Genomic DNA, 15542 nt, shown 5'->3' on the forward strand with positions numbered 1-15542 from the left:
CTGCCCCCAAACTGACTGTCCATTCTCCTAACCGACCACCTTCATCGGACTCCGTATCATCTGTAGAGAGTGATTTACAGCCCTTCTGTGAGGCCATAGCACTACATGGTAAATATTACTGCCAGATTACAGTTAAGATACAGCTAACTGAACATGATTACCATATATGACATGTCTCAACATTTAGTGACTGCACTTTGTAGAATACATATGGTGGTTATTGATATCTTTTTCTCCTCCCCACTTATATATATATATATATATATATATATATATATATATATATATATATATATATATATATATATATTAGTCAAAAGTTTGGAAGCATTACTATTTTTAGTGTTTCTGAAAGAAGTCTCTTATGCTCATCAAGCCTGCATTTATTTGATCAAAAATACAGAAAAATTGTTAAATATTACAATTTAAAAGAATGTTTTTCTTTTTTAATACACTTTAAAATATAATTTATTTTTGAGATGCAAAGCTGAATTTTCATCAGCCATTACTTCAGTCTTCAGTGTCACATGATCCTACAGAAATCATTCTAATATGATGATTTATTATCAATGTTGAAAACAGTTGTACTGGTTAATATTTTTTTTTATAACCTGTGATACTTTATTTGAGGATTCTTTGAGTACAAAGTTTAAAAAGAACAGAATTTATTTAAAATAGAAATCTTTTGTAACAATATACACTACCATTCAAAAGTTTGGGGTCAGTAATTGTTTTTCTTTTTTGAAAGAAATTAATAGTTTTATTCAGCAAGGATTTGTTAAATTGATAAAAAGTGATAGTAGAAATATATTGTTAGAAAATATTTCTATTTTGAATAAATGCTGTTCTTTTTAGAAAACATGAATAAAAATGTTTTTTTTTTTAATTTTATATTATTTATATATTTACATTCATGTTTTTGTCAAGTTGAGAAATCTTTGTGTAGGCTGTCAGACATTTAAAAGATCATTTTCTCCATTGACCCTCGCATGGTTCAAGTACAAGGTTTGCATGACTGTACATTCCATAGTATTTTTAGAGTAAGATATCTGGTTGAAAGGACCTTAAGGTTTATTTTCAAGCACAGCGTGTCATACCTCTACAAACATTGCATCACACAGTAATAGACTAGAAACATGAAGTTGCCTTCACATTACCTACTCTTATTTGGAGGATTTGTAAAATAACAGCCACAACATGTTTAAAATGTATCATTATTATGGGTAGCAAATGTGGCATTGACATGTGGAAAAGGTGCATATGATGATGATGAATTAAACCTCATCTTTCTTTTCCAGGTCTAAGTGGAGCAATGGCCGGCATCAGTGTCCGCTCAAGCACTCCCGGCTCTCCGACTCACGTCAGCGGCAGCTCAAATGCAGGGCGCAGACGGAATGGACTGCACGATGTGGACTTGAACACTTTCATATCGGAGGAGATGGCCCTCCACCTTGGCAGCGCGGGCACCAGGAAGCGGACCTCGGTCCAGTGCGCCGACGTCATCACAGACTCCCCAACCCATAAACGCAACAGAATGCTCTGAGCTCAGTTCTTGTTCTGTATGCTTTGTGCTGCTTGAAATAAAAGCCACTTAATCCTCAACATTTGCGTTCCCTCAAAAGGAAACAAGGAGCGCAGTACACTTGCATATTCATACTGTGGAGGCTAGTCCATAACGCTCCATGCATGTTGACTCCTTTCTTTTTGCGCTTACCACAAAATGAATCTCATCAGTCAAGTGACCGCATCATGTTTTGAGTTGTATGATGCTGTAAGTATCCAGTTTTTTGGAAACATATTAACTACAGGATTACAACATCTAATAGGCTATTTTTACTTCACAGTACCTCCTAGTTTCGCTTAGTAGTGCCAAGCTAACGTTTTTTTTGTTTTTTTTCTCAGATAACAATGTCTGCATCATCTCATTTCCCATCAGTATATTTTCAGTTTTTCTTTGCACTCACTGAATGGCAGTTCTGTTGTGATCATTTTAGAAATGTGCAACATTATTGGTCGTAATTGAAACTGCTGCTGATCTAAATGTTTGTGTGAACTTGAGATAGTTGCAATAATGATTTTGCACAAATGCATTCAGCCAGACCAGTTTTTTTTATTTTTTAGGAACCATCAAAAGAAATGCAAGAGAAGCGAGGCTTATGATAAAATGATGCAATTGTTGACATTTTACATTAAAAGGCTGTTGTGATTTGGGTTAGGGGTTAGGTGAGTCTTTGTGCTATAAGAATGGCTGTCTCAGGAGAGGTATACTGAAGTAGAGAAAAAACTGTGTCGTCTTGAAATTGAAGTGTCCTTTAAGTGCTTTTCAAATCCAGGCCAGAGGATTTGGAGAGCTGCACGTGTACGGTCCCACTTTGTACTGATGTATAGAAGTCAAGCTGGATACTGACCCTCTTAGAAGTAGAAATATATGTCGATATGAGTCCCTGGGCGATTAGAGTGTGTGTGTGTGTGCTCCTTTTCTCTCATATATCACCCTTCATCTAACAGTATGCATTATCTTTTCCCCTTGTCTTTATTTTCTTGATATAAGATGCTTTATGTAGAATGATCAATTAGTTGATATGATCCTCATGTTGACACGTCTAGATTAATGAGTGTTTGGCATTTGAGAAAACGCTGGTGGTGGGGAATCATGATGTGGAGTGTATGTTGTCAAACCCCAATCAAACTGCTTTATGCAGACATATTTAGTTGCAAATGTTTCAGAGAATTTGCTTTTTGTTTCTGTAATATGAGTATTGTCTATTTGGTTATTGATTTCATGATTAATTTGACAAGCATCTAACGTTGATTGCTCTAAAAAGTGATTATCATTGATTGAATTGACATGACATGTAAGGCATTTAATTTATTTAAAGGTCAGAAAGTAAAGCTAACATTTTGTAAAAGTCAAGTTGGAAAGTAAAATAGTCTAGATTATCCAGAACATCATAATGAAACCACAGTTGCCATTTTTTTTTTAACTTGCAAAAGTTATAGGCTAAGTTATTAAAGTTACATTTGTATATTCACATCAAGTGTGTATGTTTTGTTTAACGAAAACAGAATGTGTCACACCCAAATGAGCCTGATAACAGCAACTTTAATGATTAAAACAGCGATTCTTGTTTGTTCAGTAATTATATTGATCTTTAAATATCTATTGTCATAGCACTAGAATTTGCACATGTATGTAATGCATATTTGTGAGTTTTGCTAAACTGGTCAGGTGAAAGCCAGAGGCACGAGTGATTGCAAAACCTTCCTGACAATCTAAACCTTTATTTGATGTAAACCTATCTATAACGCATAGATGGAAAATATTTCAAATCACTGTGATTCTTGTGAGTTTTGTCATTGGCATGGGCTGTGTTTGTTGTGAAGTGCTTCAGTAACTGATGCTCAACTGCCCTCTTGTGGTCATTTATATTCTAACACAGAACATATGATAATAGTTCAAGGGTCTGTCAGTCTGAAACGAGTTTTTGTGAACAAAATGAAAATATGCACTAAACAAAAATACATTATTAAATGAACTTCAGCAAACGCCAAAGTTCAGCTAAATGTTTCATTGTCATATTTTACTATTTTAAATGATTTTAATTATAAGAATAGAATATCTGTCTTCTTTTAACATGGACATTTTTGAAAATAATATCTTAATATCAACCCCATTCCGTTTGTACACAAATTGCTACTGAATGAAAGCTTAAAGATTTGCATTTGTAAACTTTATAAACTGCATTTGCACAAAACCCCAATCCTCAGAAACTAAATAGAAACAACAACAACAACAGCATCTTCACTGTTTATTTGTTGGAATAAGAAGCGATTTTGCACCTTTTTATAGAAAGTGTCATCTATTTTATTATGGTGTAACCTTGAGGAGTTAAACAGTCAAATAATGATAGAACTTCATTAATTAATATGAAAGCTGAAAATGCAGACAAAATACACATAAAAGCGACATATTCGTTGATGCTTAAATTATAGTGTAATTTGACAGGACAATGTAATGTTCATGTTGACCTCTGTCTCAGAGGTTAACAGCTCAATAAGCCTTAATCATTTGCATGGAAGTGAGAGGGTCATTATTTCAAAAATGTAATAAAATTATAATATTGTTCAGCCGTTTGAATGACACTGCACGGGACATTTTTCTTCATTCGATTACGAGTGAGCCGATGAAACTGATATGAACTGGTCTCAGGTGGTTTGGCTGAAGGGAAGGTCACTATAGCAACAATAAAAAAAAAATGTTTGCTGTGTGGCTACAGTTTGTGTTTGAGTGACGCTGTCCGTGACGTCATGTCTTTGCACAGGGGAGTCTCATTCTGGCGACTGCAGCTAGAAAACACAACACTGGATGGCGCTGTTATCACAGCCGTGTGACCTACGGCGGAAATTGGAAAAGGGTAAAATCAAGCACATAAGGTTATATTCAGCAGGCTCTAGAGTTTTTTATAACTAAAATGAGATGAATGTAGTTGTATTATATAATGTATGTTTGCAGCAACATCAAGCATATACACTACAATACACTACAACAGTATCACATGGCTACATAACGCCAAGGGTGAATTATCGTAAATTGCTACTGTGACATGAAATGAAGAATGTGTCCTTGTGGGAAGCATTTTCACCAATCATAACACTATTTTTTTTTTTTTTTTTTTTTTTACATATATGAAATTTATTATAAAACCGATAGTTTGGCAAGCCAACAAAAATTCAACCAATGTTAACACTATAGGCTAACTAGTTATTTAGCACCATGACTGTCTGCTCAACAGTTGATCTGATTATCTGGTAATCAGCAGCCTTGTTGGCAAAAAGGAAGTATGTATTTTGCATAGTCCGTTTTTACACCCCTGGTAACCCCAACAAGGTAAAATTTACATACATAGACGTATTGATGGATGGATAGATTAGATTAGGCTATGTAAATACTTGTTTAGCTTCCACCTAGCCGTACTAAAAAGTACCATAAAAAACAAATTGCAATTTTAAAATGGTTAAAAAAAATTCTGCAAGGAAATGTAAAATTATGAGCACTGCTGTGCATTAACCTGGACCTCCATTAAGGAAATCTGACCTCTACAGGTTGATTTCAGAACTTACTTGTTTTCACAATACAGAACAATTGTTTTCAATCATCTTTGTACTTGTGTTTTCAATTTGTATCCTTTTTACACTTGTAAAAAAAACCTGGTTGCCATCACACACTCTTGAATTGTGGTCTAATCTCCACATGAGCAGGTGTAACTGAAATATAGCATTCTGTACTGAATGACATTGGCTATCCCTTGTTCTTTAGCAGTGATGTAGGGGTGACTTCTGTGTGTATTAGGAGCCGGCCAGGAACAATTTATGAAACCCATAAACTGAGCCTGACAAGAAAGTAATATCCGGCAACAAACCGCATTTTACTTACTCATTCCACAGCTCATAGATCCAGATTGTGACAATGACCTGCGGTCGTGTAATGAGGTCAGATATATCAAGCCCTGTGCACATGAAGTTTATGAGATGTTCATGAAACTGTATTTCTGCCATGTTATGCGTTTGAATGAACAAGTGGTTGCTCATATGATCATGATCACTATCTTGAGGTATGCAAGTACATTCAAAATCAATAAATGCATCTGAAAATGTATATCAGCTCATTTTTAACTGTCATAATTTATCATATCCAATTGTATAAAAATGTCTCTACATGTGCAAATAATCTTCATCTCACATTTTTTCAGAAGAATGGCTTTTTATTTAAAATGTGCACATCAGTTTGAGATTTTTTTTTATCTGCATGCAAAATTTTACTTTTCAGCATATAGGGACAGGGTTATGGCTGTTTAAGCATAAACAATACTTAAAAAAGAAAAGAAACAGAAACTCCCAAGTAATAGGGCTCAGCAGCTTTATTGCTCAGACCCCCTTAATAAAGAGATATGAAAATAAAGCAGCAAATACAGAAATTTATGGTATGCTGCAGCAGCTAGTCAATACAACATATACCTCTCAAAATCTGAAACAAACACAATCTGACTCAAAGCGTTGATATATTCCTAATTCCATCTGAATCATTCATTATGTTCACTATCGCTCGCAAAACGTGCTAGCCTTCCGCTAGCCTGTTAATCTGCCATCCGTGTTTGCCATCCTTTTTTCTCTCGTGTGCTTGCGCCTTTTCGAGCCCATCAAACAACTGTGGAGAGTAGGATCAGTCAACAAACACGGTGAGTCATGTCTTCTCCTATTATTGTCACTTGCACTTCATGTCACATGTATAGTATAGCCTTCTCTGTCAGCGCCGAGGGCTTTACATGTGATAAATGCAGGGGGATAGGCTGACGGAGAAGATTTCAGAACTAGAGACACGCATCCAAACTTTAATCGAGGATAGTAAGAATGCAAGGGCTTTAGATACTGCTTTGGATGCGACTAGCTTAGTGAACTCTGTACATTGTTCGGTTCCGGCCTGTAGAGCCCGTGCAGCAGGGCAACTGTGACCGTGAGACACTGTAGTCATGGTACAAAACACCGCTCTTCTGTTCCGATAACAACATTAAACAGGTTCTCTCCACTCAGTGAAGCACCCAGTGAGAATCCTGCTGAATGTGCCCTAGTTATTGACGATTCTATTACACGGAACGTGAAAATAGAGACACAAACCACCATAGTCACATGTTTAACGGGAGCCAGAGCGCCTGACATCAAAGCAAATTTAAAAGTGCTGGCTAATGTTAATCGTAAATTCTCTAAGATTATTATTCAAGTTGGCACTAATGATGTTCGACTTCGCCAGTCGGAGGTCACTAAAATTAACGTTAAAGAGGTGTGTGAACTTTTACGAGTACAAGTACGATGTCAGGCACTGTAATTTGCTCTGGCCCCCTTCCTGTTCGCAGGAGTGATGAGATACTTAGTAGACTGTCCTCACTCAATGGCTGGCTGTCTAAGTGGTGTCCGCAAAATAATATAGGGTTCATAGACAAATGGAAAAGCTTTTGGGGCAAACCTGACCTGTTGAAAAGAGATGGTATTCATCCCTCCTGGGATGGTGCTGCTCTTCTCTCTAGTAATATGGCACATAGTCTTAGAGCTCAAACATGACAATCTGGGGATCAGGTCAGGAAGCAGACAGACTGGCTAAACCGACCGTCTGCTAGCGGCCTCGCGTCACCGAGGTCAGATAAATCCCATCACATAGAGAATCTTTCACCTATATATCATCACATAGAGACTGTGTCTGTTTCCCTGAATTAGGAAATTCAAAAAACTCCCAAACCCATTTAAGGGTATAAATATGATAACAAATAAAAAATAAATATAATGCAGATGAACAAATGATAAAGCTCGGGTTGCTGAATATTCAATCCCTTTCCTCAAAAGCACTTATTGTTAATGATATGATTACAGACCATAACCTAGATGTGCTGTGTTTGACAAAAACTTGGGTAAAACCAGACAATTACATTACTTTAAATGAGTCCACCCCGCAAGATTACAGCTATAAACACGAGGTTCGTTTAAAAAGAAAAGGGGGAGGTATTGCTGTAATTTATAGCAATATCTTCAGTATTACTCAGAAGTCTAGTTTCAAATTGAATTATTTTGAAGTGATGGTGCTTTCTGTAACGTTACCTAGCGTAAGTGATAAATCCCGTTTGACATTTGTGCTGGCTACTGTATACAGGCCACCAGGGCACCATACAGATTTTATCAAAGGATTTGCTGATTTTCTATCAGAGTTAGTATTGGCTGCAGATAAAGTCCTAATTGTTGGTGATTTTAATATCCATGTAGATAACGAAAAAGACGCATTGGGTTTGGCATTTAAAGACATTCTAAACGCTATTGGATTTAGACAACATGTGTCAGGACCTACTCATTGTCGTAATCATACTCTAGATCTAATATTATCACATGGAATCAATGTTGATGCCGTTGAAATTCTGCAGCTGAGCGATGACATCTCAGATCATTATTTAATATCATGTATACTTAATTTAGTCAAGGTTGCAAAGCCGACTCTGTGTTATAAATATGTTAGTCCTATCACTTCTGCCACTAAAGATTGCTTTATAAATAATCTTCCTGATCAGTTTCATCTCATCAGCATCCCAGATAGCTTAGAAGAACTCAATGTTGCAACAGAAATGATTGACTCTCTCTTTTCCAGCACTTTAGACACAGTTGCTCCATTGCGCTTAAAGAAGATTAAAGAAAATAGTCCAACACTGAGGTACAAGCAGCACACTCGGGCCCTAAAGAGAGCAGCCAGAAAAATGGAGCGTAGCTCAAAGAAAACAAAATTTGAAGTTTTTCACATTTCTTGGAGAGAGAGCACGATTGCGTACAGAAAGGTCTTAAAAACTGCTAGACCTACTTATTTTTCAACACTTTAAGAAGAAAACAAACACAACCCTAGGTATTTATTCGAAACAGTGGCTAAATTAACGAAAAATAAAGCTCCAACACCAGACGTTTCCAAACAGCAGCAGTAATGACTTTATGAACTTCCAGATCAGATGGTGGACCTGTTCATATCCAGATCAGATGGTGGACCTGCGTCTGGACCCATCCATGACGCATCCCTGAGGTGCCAGCCTCATCAGCCCTGTGAAGGCCTCATCGACACGACTTCCAACCAGATGGAACTGGATAAATATTCAGAATATTCTGATCCAATCTGACTTCTGACCTGTAATGCTGCCTGAATCATAATCATACACTGTTCACTCGTTGGCCAGAGGAGAACTGGCCCCCGACTGAGCCTGGTTTCTCCCAAGGTTTTTTCTCCATTCTGTCACCTGATGGAGTTTTGGTTCCTTGCCACTGTGACCTTTGGCTTTTGGCTTGCTTAGTTGGGGACATTTAATATTCAACAATATTATTGATCTGCCTTACTTAAGGTGGACGATGACGCAATTTTCTTCTAGAAACAAACTTTGTTGTATTATTTTCATGTTATCACGGTGAAGCTGCTTTGATACAATCTGTATTGTAAAAAGCGCTGTATAAATAAAGGTGACTTGACTTGACCTGACATGTGCACTGCTCAACAAAGGAGGGTAGAAGCAGAGGAGCCCTGAAGGTAGAGCGCTGGGGACCCGATAGCACATGTTTTTCTACATTAATCCCCATTTCCAGACATCAGGCTTTGACAAGTCTTCTATTTTCTTTCACTGTCTCTCTGAATTTAATAAAAAATGCAACACCACTTTCCCATCCTGAACTTCCACGACTGCAGACCTTAAATTATAGATGCTGCCCTCAGAGCTGATCTATGAGCATAAAGTGATGCACAAGGCATGAAACAGTGGATAACTTTAATTTAATTTTATTTGTGGGTGTGTGCAGTAGTTTCTATCACATTCGTTCTTCTTTGAAGATTTTGACGTGAAAGTCCCTGCATACATCAGACTGTAATGGAACATTCCAGATGAGTTATGTTACATGACACCTTGTTCGGTCCAAAAGACTAATTGTACAGAGAATAGTGTAAATGCACTTATTCCTGTGTTTAAATGTGCTAACCTATGGTATCATCATCATTCCTTCTGATGCCTCGGTATCATTGGAGGATTAATGAAAGACATAAGATTTGATGTTTAAATGAATATAATATAATATAATATAATATAATATAATATAATATAATATAATATAATATAATATAATATAATCCATTCTCCAACTGTGCTTTTCCGTTGCATATAAACAAATATTTAAAGAAAATTTAAATATATATATAAAAAAAAAAATCGATATAATTTTTATGCTGTATAACCAAATCGGCACTTACCCCTTTAAAATTGCTGTCACTAAAGAGTACTCTATATAGCGTGCATGCCCTCTCTAATGGAAAACATTTTGTTAAGGCTTGTCTTAACCAATGAGAGTGGATGCTTGCCATATGAAATGTCTAAATTATTGATTCATAGGTTTGCAGCTCATCTAATGGTTTTAAAAATGCATTACCTCCCATGGTAGGGAATTTAGATAAAATTGAAAGTCTATTATTAAGAAACTTTTATTGAAGAGAAATTGTGGGCTTATTAGTTTATTTTGCTGTTTTGAGGGCATTTTTATTAGCTGTAGCTAACAATACACATTGAATGTAAAGTACTCATAGCAATTTTTGTTAACTGGGGACGTGCATTGTTCTGAGACTTAAAATATGTTTGTGATTGTTGAATATATCTTAAGCAGTGAATCAGTTTATTGGTTCACAAAAGCTTTTGGAATGATTCATTCTCAAATTTGAATGATTCAGTTCACAGATTCAACTCACTGATTCAGTGAACCGGTTGCAGAAGAACTGGCTGGAGAGAAAGGCATGAAGCTCAATGTAAAATGCTGTCTGTTTGTTAAAGTCACCATGCAATTAAATTAACATGCCCTCATAGTCTTTAATCAACATAACTTCCCCTCCCACTTGCAGCAATATTTCTTGTCTTCTCTTGCACAAGGATGGCAAACCACAATGTTTCAACCATCCAATCAATTCCTTATGGACAAAATCAAGTTGCCATTGAGAGCGGCCCGCCAAGATCTGTCAATCTCTTTCCAGCTCAACCTATAGCAAGAGGGCGTGAGTATGGGGTGTAGCAGCCATATCACCCTGTAGCCCAAGACTGGTTGCCCACTGAAGCTAAGCAGGGTTGAGGCTGGTTAGTACCTGGATGGGAGACCTCCTGGGAAAACCAGGTTGCTGCTGGAAGAGGTGTTAGTGAGGCCAGCAAGGGGTGCTCACCCTGTGGTCTGTGTGGGTCCTAACGCCCCAGTATAGTGATGGGGACACTATACTGTATACTTATACTACTATAGTATCTATACTATACTGTCAAAGTGCACCGTCCTTCTGATGAGACATTAAACCGAGGTCCTGACTCTGTGGTCATTAAAAATCCTAGGATGTCCTCAGGAAAAAGAGTAGGGGTTTAACCCCGGCATCCTGGTCAAATTTGCCCATTGGCCTCTGTCCTCCTAATCATCCCCATATATATATATATATATATATATACACTGATTGGCTTCATCACTCTGTCTTCTCTCCACTAAGAAGTTGGTGTGTGGTGGGCGCGAAAGTACCGTTTGCAAAATATGCTGTATTTTTGTAATTCTGCTATGCCACTATAGTTTAGCAGAAAATACATACTTCACTGATAAATTATCTGGGTGAACTATCCCTCTACAACAAAATGCACAAACTTTGTTCACTTTTTTAGAAGGATGACCGTTGCGCTTCTTGTATGTCTCACTCAAATTTTCATGTTGTTATGCTGTCGGACCGCTTGATCCCATAGGGTGGCACATCCTCTTAATTGGACAGAGTTGCTTTCATTTAAAATGAATGATATCTAAAGTGAATCCACCTCAAGGGCCAAGTGGAGAGCACTTGATCGGTCAGCTGAGTGAATAGTTAATAATTTATGTATCCATTAGTCAGCAGAAATTACCCAAGCGAGATGACATTTTTGCATGCCATGCAGTGTTGGAAACACCAATTATTTGTGGAGGTAATTAATGGACTAGAGGCCATCACTCGCAGGAAGACCAGCAGAGCATGAAAGCTCAAAAGAGTGCTCTGATAACTACACAGCGAGAGAGACATTGCCATGCTGAGTAATTTTCAAATTCACAACTGAATTTTTGGTTGGATAACAAGGTCCCAGAATTATAGTTGGTGGTTATTAAGATGCAGAAATCGTGTCTTGAGTGCATTTTTTTAGTGAGGCAATGTTTTCCCTGGGTGATTCCAGTGCTAATGAAATGTATTTTAAACAAAAGCAAAGTGGGTCAAAGAACTCTTAGTTCGTCTTGAGCCAGACTTTGATGTGAAATATAAAAGCTTAAAGTTTTGACCTTGAGTTTATTATCCTGGCTTTTTTTCATGATAACAGAGGTCTAGGGGCTACCATATAAGTTTCAAAACAGTCAATCCACAGACAAATGCATACAGCCTGCATAAAGTAGCTGTGCCTTTTCACGAGCCGTTGTGACTTCCGTGAAAATGTGATGTCAGAATTACTCATTCACCGCTTCAGTCACCACCCCAAACACTTCATCCTTTTGCCCAACCCAGACAACATCGTTGCTGAGCAACAAAAAACACGGAAACATGTTGAGAAAATGCTGTTCAGTCGATGGATGACCTGCACTCCCACGGGACCCAACGTAACAGTGCAGCGCGGGGCTAGAGATTTGATGGCCGAGAGCGGGCGTATAAGGTAATTGTGTGTGTGCGGGTTGCAGGAGAATAAAACGATTCGCGGGCAAAATAGAAATATCTAAAAATAAAACATCTAAAAGCAAATAAATTGTTATTCATATGTTGCTCAAAAGCAACAAGAATAACTAAAAATAAATAAAAACGATTTACAGACCAGAACGAGTTTCTATAACATGTTTGCAGGATTGAGCAATGTAGCCAATCACAGACATGTGTGTTGATTTCTTGAACGCAATGACCAATGAGATGCATTTAAGACTCCACTCACCCCTCAAAACTGAGTTTTTGTTCAGTGCTGAATTCCACATGCTGGCAAATCCCCTGATTGGAACAAACGAAGTGATGACATTATGAAAGATTTATTGTGCAGTCAGCTTCATTGATAATAACGGAGCTTTGTGAGATCGCGATGAACTGAGATGTCAGCTTTTTAGGAATTATTAAGGGAGCACACTTTGCACTATTTATGTCATGCCAAACCATGCACACAGTCGCCTGCTTGCTTTTATGTTAAATAAACAGTGGTTTGTGAATGTTTATGCTTTAATAACAAATAATTTATCACCATCATTACAGGTGTTTCATTTAGCTTTACTTGTGAGCATCACCAAGCCACAGCAGGCTACAGCATACATGACCCTAGTTATCTGTGGTTGGCCTGGCCGTGCGTCACTCAGAAAAACAACAGGCCAATCAGAAGAGAGGCTCATGAATATTAATTAGACATGCCAAAATCGACCTGTTCTTGGCAGAGCTCTTGAGAAAGGAGCTGTAAAAATATTGAGATGGTTTTTGGTACTTTAACCGCAGATATATATTCTTAAGGACATCAAAACCTAAAATAAAACTTCAGAAAGGTGTACGATATGGGACCTTTAATTGCATGGTTTCATGCAGAGCACAATTATTTGCGTAATATATGCAATTATATATAATTTTATCTTAAATAGTTTAAATTGTAATAATATTTAAAATTATTAAAATTGTAAAAATGTTTATTAAAATAATTATTTGTTTATAATTGTAGTAATATTTATTAAAATAAAGATTAAAATAATATTTGAGCGGTCCGGGTAGTGGGTCAGGCATGCCAGATCGAGAAAATCTTTTGTGTGTTCCTCGAGGTGACAGTCCTTCTGCTCGAGGTAGAGCAACTGGACAGCAAGTAAGTCCAATTTTAAATCCTTTCTGAGTTCAGTTCTGTAGCGTAATGTGGCTGCAATGATCGCACGACGCAGGAATTTCATTAACAAAGTCTTTACTTGGAAAGAGACAGGGGAATAAGGAATCAAACTCACACACAAACATAAACGAGGCTGAACAATGAACAGAGGAAACTAAGGGATTAAATACACACAAACTGATAACATTAGATTATTGATTAATCTGCGTTGACTTTTGACGAGCATTTGTTTACAGCTTGGACATTTGACAGTGTGCTTTTTTCACATAATGATAAATCAAACATTTCATTACCAAGAGTGATTCATTATAAGAACACTGCAACAGATAAGACACCACAAAACACAGTGTACATGTCTATGGGAAAAGGTTTAGTACTTTATAAGGATTAAGATTTTATTAGCAGCATGCATCCATCCCACATCAGACATTATAGGATATAATAAAGCCCTCTTATTTCCCTTGAGAGGAGAAAAGCGTAAATATATTTGTTCTCATAGGGTGTCAAGAGAAAGGCAAATCCTCTCAAAGCAATTTTCATACACTGTACTTCTTCTGTCTCAGCGTTTCTCATATCATTATGTATGATTACAATACTAGAGGGTCCGTCAGTGTAAAATGAAAGCACAGCAATTCTCCCCTAAGACAGTGATTATTATTAACATAGACCAAAAGAGAGCTGCTATTGTCAAAGAGGAGGCGCTTCTGAGGTCAAACAAATACCAATTGCTTGACTGTAATGACAGGGGTAGTCTTTTATTGTGCAAACGTTAGTAAGAAGTAAGAATCGCATAGGAAACTGGCTTTGATCTTCTGATGGTTTCACCAGCTGATATTTTGATTGTGTCCATTCTGATCTTCTATGTTCAATGTACTGAAACAATAACTTGAAACAAATTTCAAAAAATGTGTTTTACTAAATACTTTAAATGTTATATAATAAATCCATATTTTTTTAAAATATTATATATTTAAGTATTTTTAATGACAAAAATAATATGAATGAATGAGGCATTTATATAGCGCTTTCATATTGTACACCCAAAGCGCTTTACAATCATGTCGGGATCTCTTCCCTTAAACACCACTTGGATGATGTGACGGCAGTCACAGTACAACAGCGCCAGTGCGCTCAACACACACCAGCTATAGGTGGAGAGGAGAGAGAGTGATAGAGCCAATTCAGTGGATGGGGATTATTAGGAGGCCGCAAGGGCCAGTGGAGGGAATGTGGCCAGGACACTGGGGTTACACCTCTTTACGAGAAGTGCCATAGGATTTTTAATGACCACAGAGAGTCAGGACCTCGGTTTAATGTCTCATCCGAAGGACGGTGCACTTTGACAGTATAGTGTCGCACATCACTGTGGACCCACACAGACCACATGGTGAGCACCCCTTGCTGGCCTCACTAACACCTCTTCCAGCAGCAATAGTTTTCCCAGGAGGTCTCCCATCCAGGTACTAACCAGCCTCAACCGTGCTTAGCTTCAGTGGGCAACCAGTCTTGGGCTACAGGCAGGGTGATATGGCTGCTATAAGTGTGTGTGTGTGTGTGTGTGTGTGTGTGTATGTGTGTGTGTGTGTGTGTGTGTGTGTGTGTGTGTGTGGGTGTGTGGGTGTGTGTGTGTGTGTGTGTGTGTACATATATATATATATATATATATATATATTAGGGCTGTCAAACGATTAATCGCGATTAATCGCATCCAAAATAAAAGTTTGTGTTTACATAATATATGTGTGTGTATGGAGTATAATTATTTTCTATATATAAATACACACACATGCATACAGTATATATTTAAGAAAAATGTGTTATTTATATATAAAATATTTATATATAATATAAATGATATATAATATAAATATATATACACAGTATATACATGCAAATATTTCTTAAATATATACATGCATGTGTGTGTATTTATGTATAGAAAATAATTATACACCGTACACACACACATATATTATGTAAAAACAAACTTTTATTTTGGATGTGATTAATGGCGATTAATCGTTTGACAGCCCTAATATATATATATATATATATATATATATATATATTTTTTTTTGTATTATTATTATTATTATTAATAATCCTTTAAAATAGTTTAAT

The 15542-nt window shown here is 36.9% G+C and overlaps 1 protein-coding gene across 1 annotated transcript in view; it reads left to right on the top strand.

The window, feature by feature from the left end:
• hapstr1a (HUWE1 associated protein modifying stress responses a) overlaps window positions 1-3034 on the top strand; it is a 6561-nt gene extending 3527 nt beyond the window's left edge. The window contains exons 3-4 of the mRNA XM_079875001.1: window positions 1-108; window positions 1299-3034. The exon at window positions 1-108 is cut by the window's left edge and continues 168 nt beyond it. Coding sequence (XP_079731127.1) covers window positions 1-108; window positions 1299-1543 — 353 coding nt within the window. The 3' untranslated portion in view covers window positions 1544-3034. The remainder of the gene's footprint in view (window positions 109-1298) is intronic.
• The last annotated feature ends 12508 nt before the right edge of the window (window positions 3035-15542 follow it).

This window comes from Squalius cephalus (genome assembly GCF_949319135.1).
Source record: "Squalius cephalus genome assembly, chromosome: 1".
Classification (NCBI taxonomy): domain Eukaryota; kingdom Metazoa; phylum Chordata; class Actinopteri; order Cypriniformes; family Leuciscidae; genus Squalius; species Squalius cephalus.